Source organism: Xyrauchen texanus, chromosome 32, assembly GCF_025860055.1.
Source record: "Xyrauchen texanus isolate HMW12.3.18 chromosome 32, RBS_HiC_50CHRs, whole genome shotgun sequence".
In the NCBI taxonomy this organism is placed as follows: Eukaryota; Metazoa; Chordata; class Actinopteri; order Cypriniformes; family Catostomidae; genus Xyrauchen; species Xyrauchen texanus.
In genome coordinates, this window is record NC_068307.1 from 27,869,797 (window position 1) to 27,882,740 (window position 12,944).

The following is a 12,944-nucleotide window of genomic DNA, read 5'->3' on the forward strand; positions in this document are numbered from 1 at the left end:
CGCTTCGCTGAGATCTAGTCGGAAATATTTTCAGGCTGCACAAAAGCGTGGAGACAGGAAAATAAATATCAAATTTTTGTCAACACGGGATGTCAGGATGTCAACGAAACAAGTGACCTGCAGGTAAAGACAACAACCAAAACTGTCGTCATTTGGCCACTGATATGTCGTTTTATTAAAGGTCATTGGTAATGTCAAACATGACTTTGACACGATGTCTGACTGCAGAAATTGTATCTCATATTATATTTAACACATTTGTTCTTCATGAACTTCCATTCGTTCAACTTGGATATTAAAGCATGAAGGTACTCACTGTTTAAATTCAATGATCTTTTCATCCTGTTTACATGGGCAGTTCATAAAGAGCCTCGTCTTCAAGCTTTGTTTCACATGCCTTGTCACAGACATGTTGTTTGATGATATTTTCTGTATATATGTAGATATTTCCTCCATGGTGTTTGTAGGGAGGGCAGCAGATGCATGTTCTCTCATGATATGACCACAAGCAAACCTTCAACTATCTGCAAATACTACCAGAGAGGAGTTTGTGCCTATGGAGACAGGTGCAGGTGAGTTGCATCTCGCACATTGTTATTCTGGTTGTGGTTGTGAATTAAACGGGTAATTGTCAATATATGCTGAAAAACATCCTTTGTGTTTCAGTCATGAAAACATTTAAAATGGTTTTAATTTTATTTATTTTTTTAATATATTTGGATTTGGCCTGCAAACACCATTGCCCCCCTTCATGTGGTATACAACTACTATGACTTTTACAGTTATTTATGATTTAAGTTTATTTTTTTCATTTTGTTTTCTCAGGTCATGCATTAGTGCAAGGCCTGACAAGTGTGCAAAATAATTAATTGATAATATAAATAATTTAAAAGAATGTTTGTCCCTTGATTTCTTGTCATTGGTGTTTTCAATGTAACAAATATCTTGTATTTTGAAAATACAAAAAGGTCAAAGTTCAGAGTAGGAAGAGGCTGCTTAAATATGCATAGTGATATATATATATATATATATATATATATATATATATATATATATATATATATATATATATATATATTTATTTTATTTTTTACATCGTTCATTTAATTATGTAATTTGGGTTACATTGTTTAATGTTCATGTGAAAGAATTTGAGATGCACTGATATGTAAACTTTTGGCTGATACAAATACTGATTTGAACAAACTATAGGCTGATAGCGATATTTTGCCACTTCCCTTATTTTGTCATCAGATCACTGATGTTGTTTTACTAAGGAATGCATACAAAATGTATAAAGGAAACAAAAGCTTTTCTAACAATAAATAATTTCATATAGATAGATAGATAGATATAAATATTATTTCCAGTGTCTAAGACTTCTGGTTTCAAAGCATTTTGGAAGGTTTCCCTCAACATGTAGCTTATAGGTAATTGCCACATTCACCACTGTTACGTCGGATTATGGCGTTTTATTTCTGCATTAATGTGAGAACAAGAAGAATAAAAATGTAAAATTACATGTTCTTAGAAGTTCCAACCCTTCTACATATTGTAACTATTGTTATTTCCAGATTGTGCATTTAAATTCACAAATGTTGTTCACAAGAGTTTTTACAAAGTGTTACTAGTAATTAAAGGATAATTCCAGGTTTAATGGAAGTTAAGCACAATTGACAGCATATGTTTAATAATGTTGATTACCAAAAAAAAAAAAAAAAGTTATAGTGAGGCACTTACAATGGAAGTGAATGGGGCCAATTTGTGGAGCGTACAATTTTAACCAAAGCAATTGCATTAATTGTTCTGTTAAAACTCATGTGTTTTTTGAGCTGTAATGTTGTTTGAATCTGTATTTTTAGGTTTTTTTTTAGATTTTTTGACATTACATCGTCATGGTAACAAAGTTGTAAAATTGGATATAACTTTACACAGAAAAGGTTAGTATGTGGTTTAACCAAGCAATAATCATGTGAACACACATATTGCGTGTCTTGTGGCTATACTTTTGAAATAAGTTTGTTTAACGTTTACGAATTGGCCCCATTCATTTCCATTGTAAGTGCTTCACTGGAACCCAGATTTTTGCTTTTTTTATTTTTAAAAAGGTGGGGCAAGTCAAAATAAATTTGTGGTATTCAATATTATGCCACAAATGCTGTCGATTCAGTTTATCTTATAATTAAAGGAATATTCCAGGTTCTTTACAAGTACATTTTCAAATTTGACAGATATGCTGATGGTTTTAATTTGGTCAATAATTGGCCACTAAATATTGGCAGCCGATAGATTTAATTGTATGTTTTATTAATTTTAGTCTGATCAGTGGTGTTTGATTTGTGATTGTATTTGCACCACACACAAAAAAGAAAATTCAGCTTTTAAGATAATTTGTCACTGGTGTTATCATCACTGTTGTAACAACTCTTGCTTCATAATTAAAAATAATGATGTAAAAAAAAAAAAAGTACTGTGATTTCTGTGGTTCTCACAGCGCTGTTATAATGGTCCACTTTTGGAGCATTTGCCATTTTGATGTTTCTCATAAGTAATAGAAAATGGTAGCCAGTAGTCAAAGAGAGTTGGCCCACTTTGTAGTTGCACCAGTGTGACCTCTAACTAAATTTTAAATTTTTTTGCAGTCTGGAGCCCTGCTCGGATAAGACATTTTTTAATTCATATAGATTTTTCATTTAAACTTAACTTATTGTTATGCTGATAATAATTTTAATAAAATAATAAAAAATTTGCTAGTGGTCAAAGACTTGTGGACCCTACTGTATAACTGTAGTGTTGACCAGCTTTGATTTTTCATTTGAAGCTTACCATGTCTTTGTATTAGATATGACCATATCAAACCTGGTCGTGGCAGTGGTCCACCAGCAGACCACCCTAACCGAGCCAGCAGTGTAGAAGCACCAGTGCCAGGACCTTGTCTCCCACCAAAACATGTAAAAAAAACACTAGTGTTGAGAGAGAAAGGTAGGCTTGTGATTCAAATCCAAATTGTTCAAGAGAATCCAATGCTTTTTTTTTTACCCAGACATTTTATGTTTATTGGATAGTTTTAACATATTGCATGACATGCCTTGTTTAGATTTAGTCATTTAGCAAAGTGACTTATCCAAAGTGACTTACAAAATGAGAAACAAGCAATTTGCCATACAAAAGCCAACAATATCCACAGTATTGCTCTGCCAAGTTCTATTCACAGCTGGTGTAGTACAGAAGTTAGCGCAGAAGAAAGACACAAAAGACAGATTTTTTTTTATTCTTAGTGTTATATGCAATGTTGCGATATAAAGAAATGCATGAAATATAGTCATTTGCAATAACATGTTATTTGTTGTTAATATTATCAGTAATAATAAATCAAATTTGATTTATAAAAATGTTTTATTAGTTGTTTAAATGTATTATTCTATTACAATTACAATTATTATACATGTTGGTAATATTAGAAATTATCAATATTATTAATATGATCAATAAATTAATAATAATATTGATTTGTTTTTTATTATTATAAAAAGTTATTATTACTGCAACAATGAAGCTATGTATATCCATAGACCTTATTCACTGTAGCGCCATATAAAACATATTCTATGTTTTGTCAGCGGAACGATCCAAAAAACTAGCACAGGTTATTGAAGAGACTGTAAGTCTATCCCTCAAAGCCTTGTAATTCCTGTCAAAAATTAAAGATGAATTCGGTCCATTACTGTTGCTTTATTGTGGCTTGTATAAACAGCATTATGAGGACATTTGAATTTGTTGTGTCTCTTGTTCAGCTCTGGGCTGTGAAAGCAGTGGTCATGTGTATAGTGGTGAAAGCACGGAGGTTGGGGATTGCTGGGACTACAGGGACAACAATGCTAGCAGCAAACCTCATACTTACCTTGATGCCATCCGCTCTGGGCTCGAGAGTTCAGCCACTGCCAGCCCTCATCCAGACATGAGTCAACAGCCTCAGCTGTGCCCTTACATGGCGGCAGGCCAGTGTCACTATGGCAACAGGTGCCCATATCTCCACGGCGATATGTGCGAAATATGTCAGCTGCAAGTTTTGCATCCACATGACCCTGAACAGAGGGAAGCACATGAAAAGGTGATCCCAACTTTAGCTATGTTCATGTTACACTATTCATTTTGAAAATCCCATTCATTTTTTCCACAGAGAAATGTAATTATAGCAAAAAAAGTTATGATATATGCTTACGAAGAAGCATATATACAGATAGAAGCCTCAAGATAAGTGTAATTTCAACTTAATAGAAAATAAAAAAAATAAAATCACTTTTAATTGCTAAATTACTGGTTAAGAACAACACTACCCACAATCCTGAAGAGAGTCCCACCAATCAGATTATTGCTGCCTTCAAGGGCACCTGGGAAGCTCCCAAGTCTGAAACAAAATATGGATAAAGAACAGAATAAAGAATGATAAAAGCTCTTTTTTTTTTTTTTTTTAAACCAGTAAATAGGCATAAGTGAATACACCTGTAGCACTTTTACACAACTTCTATCATTCATTAATGCTTGGTATCTAGAAATTTGCATAAAACTATCAGCAAATGTTAAAGGGACAGTTCAACCAAAAATGAAAATTCTCTCATTTACTCACCCTCATGCCATCCCAGATGTGTATGACTTTCTTCTGCTGAAAACAAACGAAGATTTTTAGAAGAATATTTCAGCTCTGTAGGTCCAATGCAAGTGAATGGGTTCCAAACCTTTAAAGCTCCAAAAGCACAAAGGCAGCATACAAGTTGTCCTTAAGACTCTGTGGTTAAATCTATATATTGAGAAGCAATATGATAAGTTTGGGAGAGAAACATATCAATATTTAAATCCTTTTTCACTCTTAATTTTCCTCCCAAGAGGTGGCGATATGCACAAATAATGCAAATGCCAAAAACAAAAGGTGAAAGTGGTGATTGGTGGTAAAAAAAGGACTCGAATGTTGATCTTTATCAACAATACTTATTATATTGCTTTAGAAGTCCACTGGAGTCTCATGGATTACTTTTATGCTGCCTTTTATGTGCTTTTGGAGCTTCAATGTTTTAGTACCCATTCACTTGCATTGGACCTACAGAGCTGAAATATTCTTCTAAAAATCTTCAAGTGAGTCTCCCTACACTCTAAGAATGACTTTTGTATATATCGGAATATTTAATTTTTATAAACTTCTGATATACGGTATTTTATACTGATAGTCAGTGCCTGACTGTGAATAGTTTTAGTTACATAATTCGCAGTGCTTCATGGAATGAGCAGTTCATTCCCTCATAAATTATGCGAAGTACACAATCTTGTATCTTTTTTCAGATTTTTTTTATCAAAATACAAGTTTATAATGTTTACAACATGTTGATTTAGTTCATGCCCAAGAACTCTTTATTGAAAAATAAAATCCCTGTGGAGAAAATGAATGGGGAAAATATTGGAAACTGTTGGCCTTCTAACTATTATTGTGTCACATGATTATGATACTGTCTGGTCTCAGGTGTGTATGATGACATTTGAGATGGACATGGAAAGAGCGTTTGCAGTGCAACATAGTCAGGATAAGGTCTGCAGTATCTGTATGGAGGTGGTGTATGAGAAAGCATCTCCGTCTGAGCGACGGTTCGGCATCCTGTCCAGCTGCTGTCACACGTACTGCTTGAGCTGCATCCGTCAGTGGCGCTGCGTCGAGCAGTTCAAGAACCAGATCAGAAAGTGAGTCACCCAGTCCAGAAACCCTGATATTAGCTCTGGCTGGAAAATTAAATCGTGTGAAATAATGTGAGGTCATTGTGTGCAGGTCTTGTCCTCAGTGCCGTGTGGTATCGGAGTTCGTCATACCCAGTATGTACTGGGTGGAAGACCAGGAGGAGAAGAACAGACTCATTGAGGAATTCAAGTCTGGAGTCAGGTGTGTTTTACATGGCTTTCCAGTTTTGAACCAACTATTAAACAGTTATGTTTTTACCAGATTTACCAATATAATTAGAAAAGTTGCATCTAAAGGATCCTAAAGTTTCAATAAAGAATGCAGTGTTTGCTACAGATTCTGTATAATACAGTGGCAAGAAAAAGTTTGTAAACCCTTTGGAATTAGCTGTTTTGTTTTGCATTAATTGGTCATAAAATGTGGTTTCATCAAAGTCACAAGTATAGACAAAACACAATGTGCATAAGCTAACAACACACAAACAATCTTTAATCATAAATAATCTTTCATGTCTTATTGAACACTTTCAATTAAACATTCACAGTGCTATGGAAAAAATAAATGAGGCCCTTTGCTGAGCTGGCATCCTTTTACTGAAACAAGATTGGAGATGTGGGTTAGATCTAATTTGGCTTATAAGAAGCACTCAAACATTTTGAGTTTGCTATTCACAAGAAGCATCTGCTGATGTGGACCATTCCTAACAAAAAAAAGAGATCTCAGAAGATTTTTTGTTGCTTTGCATAAAGCTTGAAATGGTCACAAAGTTATCTTGAAAAGCTTATATATTCATCTGTCCACAGTTAAACAAATTGTCTATAAATGTATACGATATAGTACTGCGGCTACTCTCCCTAAAGTGGCCGCCCAGTCAGAAGGACTCTAAGGGCACATAGCAAGAATTCTAGAGTGACAGTTAAAGACTTCGTTGGAATCACTGGAACTGGTTAACATCTCTGGTCATGAGTCTACTATATGAAAAACTTTAAACAGGCATAGTGTCCATGGCAGGACACTATGAAGGAAGCCGCTGCTTTCCAACAAAAAATTTGCTGCATGCCTTAATTTTGCCAAAGACCACCTTAAAACTTCACAACGCTACTGGGAAAATGTTTTGTAGACTGGCGAAACTAAGGTTGAATTTTTTGGGAAGAAAATGCAGCACTAGGTAAGGAGTAAAAAGGGCACTGCATACCAAAATCATCCCAACGGTGAAGAATGGTGGAGGGAGCATCATGCTTTGGGCCTGGACTGCTGGAAAAATTAATTCCCAAGATATCCTACAGGATCATGTCAGGGTGGCTATGCACCAGATGAAACTCTGTAGAAGTAGAAGCAGGACAATGATCATAAACATCGAAGTAAATCCACTACTGACTGGCTTCAAAAAAATAAAATCCAGTCAGAGCCCAGACCTTAACCCAATAGAGATGCCGTGGAATGACCTCAAGAGAGCTGTTCACACCAGACATCCTAAGAATATGCTGAGCTGAAGCAGTTCAGAAGGAATTTTGGAACATAATTCCTTACAGAACATTGTGCAGGTCTAATCCACTGTTACCAGAAATGCTTGTTTGAGGTTTTTTCTGCCAAAGGAGTATCGACCAGTTATTATATCCATATATAGAGATGAGGTAGATTGCATAAAAGGAAGAGGGGAAAAAACGTTGAGGAAAGACCAAATAGAGATGGTGTTTTGATTGCAGGCAGGGTAGAACTTCACTCTCAACAAAAAAGGAATGGCAATAGTCTCTTGCTGCAATCAATGGCCACTTTCACACATTTTATTTTGTTTTTACAGTACATTTCCTCACCCTCTTTCCAGAGAAGGAGTAGGAACTAGAAATGTTATGAAAACACATGGAAAAGGGTCTTTATTGTGGATATTTATGATAAATTATTTGAGCTGAAAATATTATGAATTCAATAGAGAACACATCTATAGTTTTGATGTTAGGGTTTCATTTTATAAATGTATTATCAGATGGATTACAGAGCTTCATTGTGCAGTGAAATTGAATTGTTCTGCAAAATTAAGTGTTTAGTTGATTAATTGGTTTGAGAGCACTGACTAAAGTTTGGAGAAATGTAAAAAAAACTATTGAGAAAAACTGTAAAGGAATGTACTGGGTTCAATATAAGTTAATCTCAATCGACAGCCATTGTGGCATAGTGTTGTCCTTTTTTTATTTATAATTTTTTCTTTTAAATACACACAGTTTCAAAAGTAAAGCCACAAGACATTATTCATGTTAACGTGATTTTAGTGTAATGATATTGCTTGTGATTGTAAAATGGTATCCAATATTACAACTTTGTTCTCATGATGATGCAACGTGGGTAAAACGTATTATCTGTTAAAAGGCATAACACCAGTAAATCCCTGACTGTATGTCTTGTGGCAATACTTTTGAAAACGTGTGCTTTTTAATGTTTATGTACTGGCCCTTTTTCCCTTCCATTGTAAGTGCCTTTCACTCTGTGCACACAGGACACATCACATCAAAAGCAAATAGCTCTCATTATAATCAAGGATGCTGTTTACACTGGATCTATCTGTCGCACCATGTAGCGTCAACTGTAAACGGTTGGCTTGTTCTATTTCTGACACACTGCACTCGCTTGGTGCTACAGCTCACAGCAGATTGTCCGTGCACCAAACATTCGCTTCTAAGTGTCAAGTGTAGACCGCCTCAAGCCATTGTGGTGATTTTCAGGGTTCCCATGTGTCCTGGAAAACCTGGAATTTGTCATGGAAAAGTTAGTTGAAAATTAGAAAAATACCTAAATGTCCTGGAAAATAATTATTTGTCCTGGAAAATATTTCAGTATAATAGAACTGTTTGACTGTGTTGCTAACAAGGTTTTTGTTAAACATGGTAACGATTAATACTCTGAATAGGAATCAAATACACAAATTATTAGCGTTTTGTCACTGCCGGCGGCTACGCGTTGTGAAACAACATCAATGGCTAATGGCCATGAACTAATCACTGTCATATACTTCCTCTGCTCATCAGCTGTCATCTCCTCTTTGCTCCAGTGCAATAGTTTAAAGATTGATATAGTACAAAATAAAAATTTTGCGTTCCAACATTGTTTTTGTGGTTGACACAATAGCATAGTTTTACACTTTAGACAACAATGACAGTTGGACCATTGTTTTATTGTGTAAAACAGTGGTAGCTTGTTGATTCAGCCTTTACACCTCATGATGTGAATTTATGTTCAATAATTCAACAGAGTCTGCTTATATTGCAGTTACCACGTAGTATGCGGAAAACCCAGACAGAATCATGAAATCTAGTCATAAAAATGTCATTAGCTATAAATGCAGAATGTCATGGAATATAACCTATTTGGATTAAAATGAATGTAAATTGCGCTATGTCGTAGTGTGATAATTAAACTGTAAAAGGCTGTGATGTAATTGAATAAATATATAATCTGTAAATGAAGTGTGCTTCAAAATGAATGTGTGAAGCTGGCTGCTCATACACTGCATACACCTCATTATGATCATCATATGCACTCTTGCTTGTGTAAGATTACAGAAGGCAAAACACTTAAGTGTGCTGCACATACATACAACGTATTAATTAAATTCACAGCTTTATCATCTTCTGGCTGCTCCTATTAGGGGTTGACACAGCGGACCATCTGCGATCCGCATATTTGACTTGACTCAGGTTTTACGCCAGGTGCCCTTCCTGACACAACCCCCAGTGGCTGGGGTACTCTCACTCACACCTATGGGGCAATTTATTCTCCAATTCACTTAACCTGCATGTTTTTGGACTTGAGCACCTGGAGGAAACCCATGCGAACAGAGAACATGCAAACTCCACACAGAAAGGCCCAGTTGAGCCAGGACTCGAACCCAGGACCTTCTTGCTGTGAGACGATAGTGCTAACCACAGAGCTACCATGCCACCACAGCTTTATGGTGATTAATAATACATGTAGCGAACTCCTTATCTGGAGGTAGGAGAATCTACCACCTAAATGCCAAAATAAAAGCTTGATTTAAATGGCGCATGTATTTTTGCTTAAATTTACACTTGTTGAGAACAAAATGTCCTGGAAATGTCCTAGAACTTTGTGCCTTGAAAAGAGTAAGAACCCTGGCTATTGCTTTTATTTTAAATAAAAGAGAGACGATTCAAATTCTTTTTTTGTGGTAATCAAAATTATTCCACAAATGTGTTCGATTGAGTTTAACTTGTATTGAACCCAGAACATTGCTTTATTCTGGGCATTTATTCAGAACATTTCTTTAATTGGCTGGATAAATGTTTTGAAAATGTATGTTTTGCTAAAAGTTTTATATTTATTCCAGAACATTCATCTGCCACCCCTTAAACATCTTTTTCAAAGGCTTCAAAAGATATTCACTAAATTATTTTGGAATTATTGATGTTCCAGACTCTTTTATACTTGCCATATGATAGAGGAGGTCTACAGTGTTCTAATATATGTTGGTATTATTGGGCTGTTCAATTTAGAACAATTATGTTTTATTTTTATCTCAGAATTGCCCACCATGGATGGATATAGAATCTTCTGCTGTCAAATCGGATCTGCCTTTAAGTTCTGATGAGTATAGGTATAAATTTAAAGATCTAAAAAAACATTTTACAATCCTATAGTTCTAAACATGATTGCAGTATGGTATGATGTGATATTTAGGTGTCCCCTATCCTTTTTCTTTCTTTAATCCCATTTGGAGCAATACAAAGTTTAAACCAGGTAGATTAGATGCAGGTTTCAAGATTTGGGCTAATAAGGGGATCAGAAAGATAGCAGATTTGTACCGTAATAATGCTCTTTTGTCATTTGAGGAAATGGTCAATACATACAATATTTCTACAAAACATTTTTTAAGTATCAACAAATAAGAAATTTAATATTCAAATCACAAAATAATTATCTTGATATTTCACCATTGTCTATCTTAGAAAAATAAATAAGAAATTGTTTCAATAAAGGTTTAATTTCATCATTATACAATATGCTGGTGTCAGGATCAAAAGAAGCTTCAAACTCCAAATTAGAGGCTTGGAAATTGGATTGGATGGAACCTTGTAAAGAAGCTCCGACACAAAAAATGAACACGCATCCAAAATTGCTACAATATAAATGGCTCATGCGGACTTGCATAACTCCAGTTGTATTGCATAAATATAATGAAAATACAGTATCTCTGACACTTGCTTAAGATGCAGTGAGTTTAAAGTGATGCTATATCATTGCATATGAGAGTGTGAGGAAGTCGAGAAATTTTGGAAAGATGTGAAAGTTCACTCTTCACGAGAAGATCCTTGATGTTAATATTCCACTATCACCTTTACTTTTTTATTTAATTTATATCCTAAGGAGATTAAGTTAAAAAGAAGGAATATGTATTTATAAACATGGGTATACTGCAAGCAAAACGGCTTATTTCTTTGAACTGGAAAAGTATTTGTGCACCAGATATAGGGCGTTGGTTGAAAGAAATGGTAACAAATATGTCGATGGAAAAGAAAACTTCTATTTTAAGGGATAAATAGAAGATCTTTGACAGTCTGGGGACCTTTCAAATATTTTCTCAAGCATGGTGAATTGGGAGAAGTGTTAATAGAAGATTAAGAGGTAATATCGAAGATTAAGAGGTAATATCACATATTAATGTAAGGTACTGAGAAGTGTTTTTGTTTCCTGTGTTGTTTTGTTTCTGTTTGTTTATTCTTGTTCTGTCTGTTACATGGAAATGTATATGTGTGAAATAAAAATTATATTAAAACAATTAGGAAAAAAAAAAGAATGTACTGGATATTGTTTCATAATCCAGTAATTGATATATGACTATTTTATCTTGCAGTAAGAAGCCATGTAAATACTTTGATCAGGGCAGAGGCACGTGCCCATTTGGAGGAAAGTGTTTTTACATGCATGCTTACCCTGATGGGGCGCGAGCAGAGCCTGACAAACCTTGCAAACAACTCAGTGCAGAGGGCAACGTTCGGGTAAAAAGAACACACACCATACACAAAGATTTATTACACAGCTCCCTGGAATACTTGATTCTGATGGGTCAATTGTGCATTTTGCAGTCAGATATGTTGTGTATAATGACATACATCTAAGGTCTTGTGTCACAAAGAATTTACAACAGGGTTAGGAGTGTCATGCGAAGACAATATGATGAAAGAAGTAATATAGTTTATTATGCTAACCTGTTGTTTTTTCTTGTCGTTTGGTTTTTCAGTTTCTTAACTCAGTGCGTCTGTGGGACTTTATTAATGAGCGTGAGCATCGTGGGGTGCCTGGGTATGAAGATGAGGTCAGTGAACTGGGTGAACTCTTCATGCAGCTCTCAGGGGCCGGTGATGGGAGCTCCACCTCTACATCATATTGATCACGTGAAACACGTATTCGCCTCTTTCATGTCTTAGGTACTGTGTAAAATATCTGGACAATAAAATGTATTAGCAGGCAAGCGTTTCAAGTTTACATTTGAGATGATTTCCTCAGAAGACATCAAATGGTGCATTTTTATGCTGAAGCATATACTACATCTGTATGAGAAACTACTGTATATAAAACACCTGTATCATGTGTAGGCTGCTATATTCTCCTCATCTGCATTAGGATGTTGCCAGGTTGAACTGATTTTTTTAATACAATGCCCAAAGTGGAATGTATCCTAAAAGAAAAATCTTGTGTATGAAGTGTAATAAAGAAATATTGTACAAAATAAAATAAAAAAAAAAGATTGTTGCACTTAGTTCAGATTACAAACATAAGTTTATTATTTTGGGTCTCATGCAAGATCACTTATTAAAAAAGAGTAAATAAATTTTCACCATTCATTACCAGTGACTGAGAATATCTATATTTTAGAATCATTTGGATATAGATACGTCATTTTGGACCGATATTATTAGACTTTAACTCATCTGGTTTAGCCTACTCTTGAATCTGATCTGATATGATCTGTAAACATGTAAACAAGCAGCATACAAGAGCCGCTACTTTCTACTTGAATGGGGAAGACCGAAATCTCCAAAACAGTTTGTCAAGATTATGATCAAAGAACATATCAGCTGTACAATCTGAAAACTCTGGTGTCATAAAATGTGCTTCTTTGCATCAAATTACAAAAAACAAAACAAAAAATGCAATTTTCCTGGCTTGTATACCTAATGGGCATTCATTATCTGTATCTAAAAGGTGATTG

At 35.0% G+C, this 12,944-nt stretch overlaps 1 protein-coding gene across 2 annotated transcripts; it reads left to right on the forward strand.

Annotated features, from left to right (window-relative positions):
* On the forward strand, positions 1-12,472 carry LOC127626048 (E3 ubiquitin-protein ligase makorin-2-like). 2 transcript variants are annotated; one of them, XM_052101573.1, is made up of 8 exons: positions 1-123; positions 444-572; positions 2,843-2,982; positions 3,795-4,111; positions 5,513-5,727; positions 5,813-5,923; positions 11,586-11,730; positions 11,973-12,472. In XM_052101573.1, the coding sequence occupies exons 1-8, from the start codon at positions 98-100 to the stop codon at positions 12,120-12,122; spliced, it is 1,233 nt and encodes a 410-aa protein (XP_051957533.1). In that variant the 5' UTR covers positions 1-97; the 3' UTR covers positions 12,123-12,472. The 2 variants fall into 2 exon arrangements, with proteins under 2 accessions (XP_051957533.1, XP_051957534.1); XM_052101574.1 differs by having other exon boundaries at positions 61-123; positions 468-572.
* The last annotated feature ends 472 nt before the right edge of the window (positions 12,473-12,944 follow it).

What these genes read in the sequence shown, in the direction of transcription:
- LOC127626048 (XM_052101573.1), top strand. Translation starts at nt 98, where the DNA reads ATGTCAACGAAACAAGTGACCTGCAG. An exon ending in AGAGGGAAGCACATGAAAAG is followed by an intron (nt 4,112 to 5,512) that starts GTGATCCCAACT and finishes GTCTGGTCTCAG; the next exon opens with GTGTGTATGATGACATTTGA. An exon ending in GAATTCAAGTCTGGAGTCAG is followed by an intron (nt 5,924 to 11,585) that starts GTGTGTTTTACA and finishes TTTATCTTGCAG; the next exon opens with TAAGAAGCCATGTAAATACT.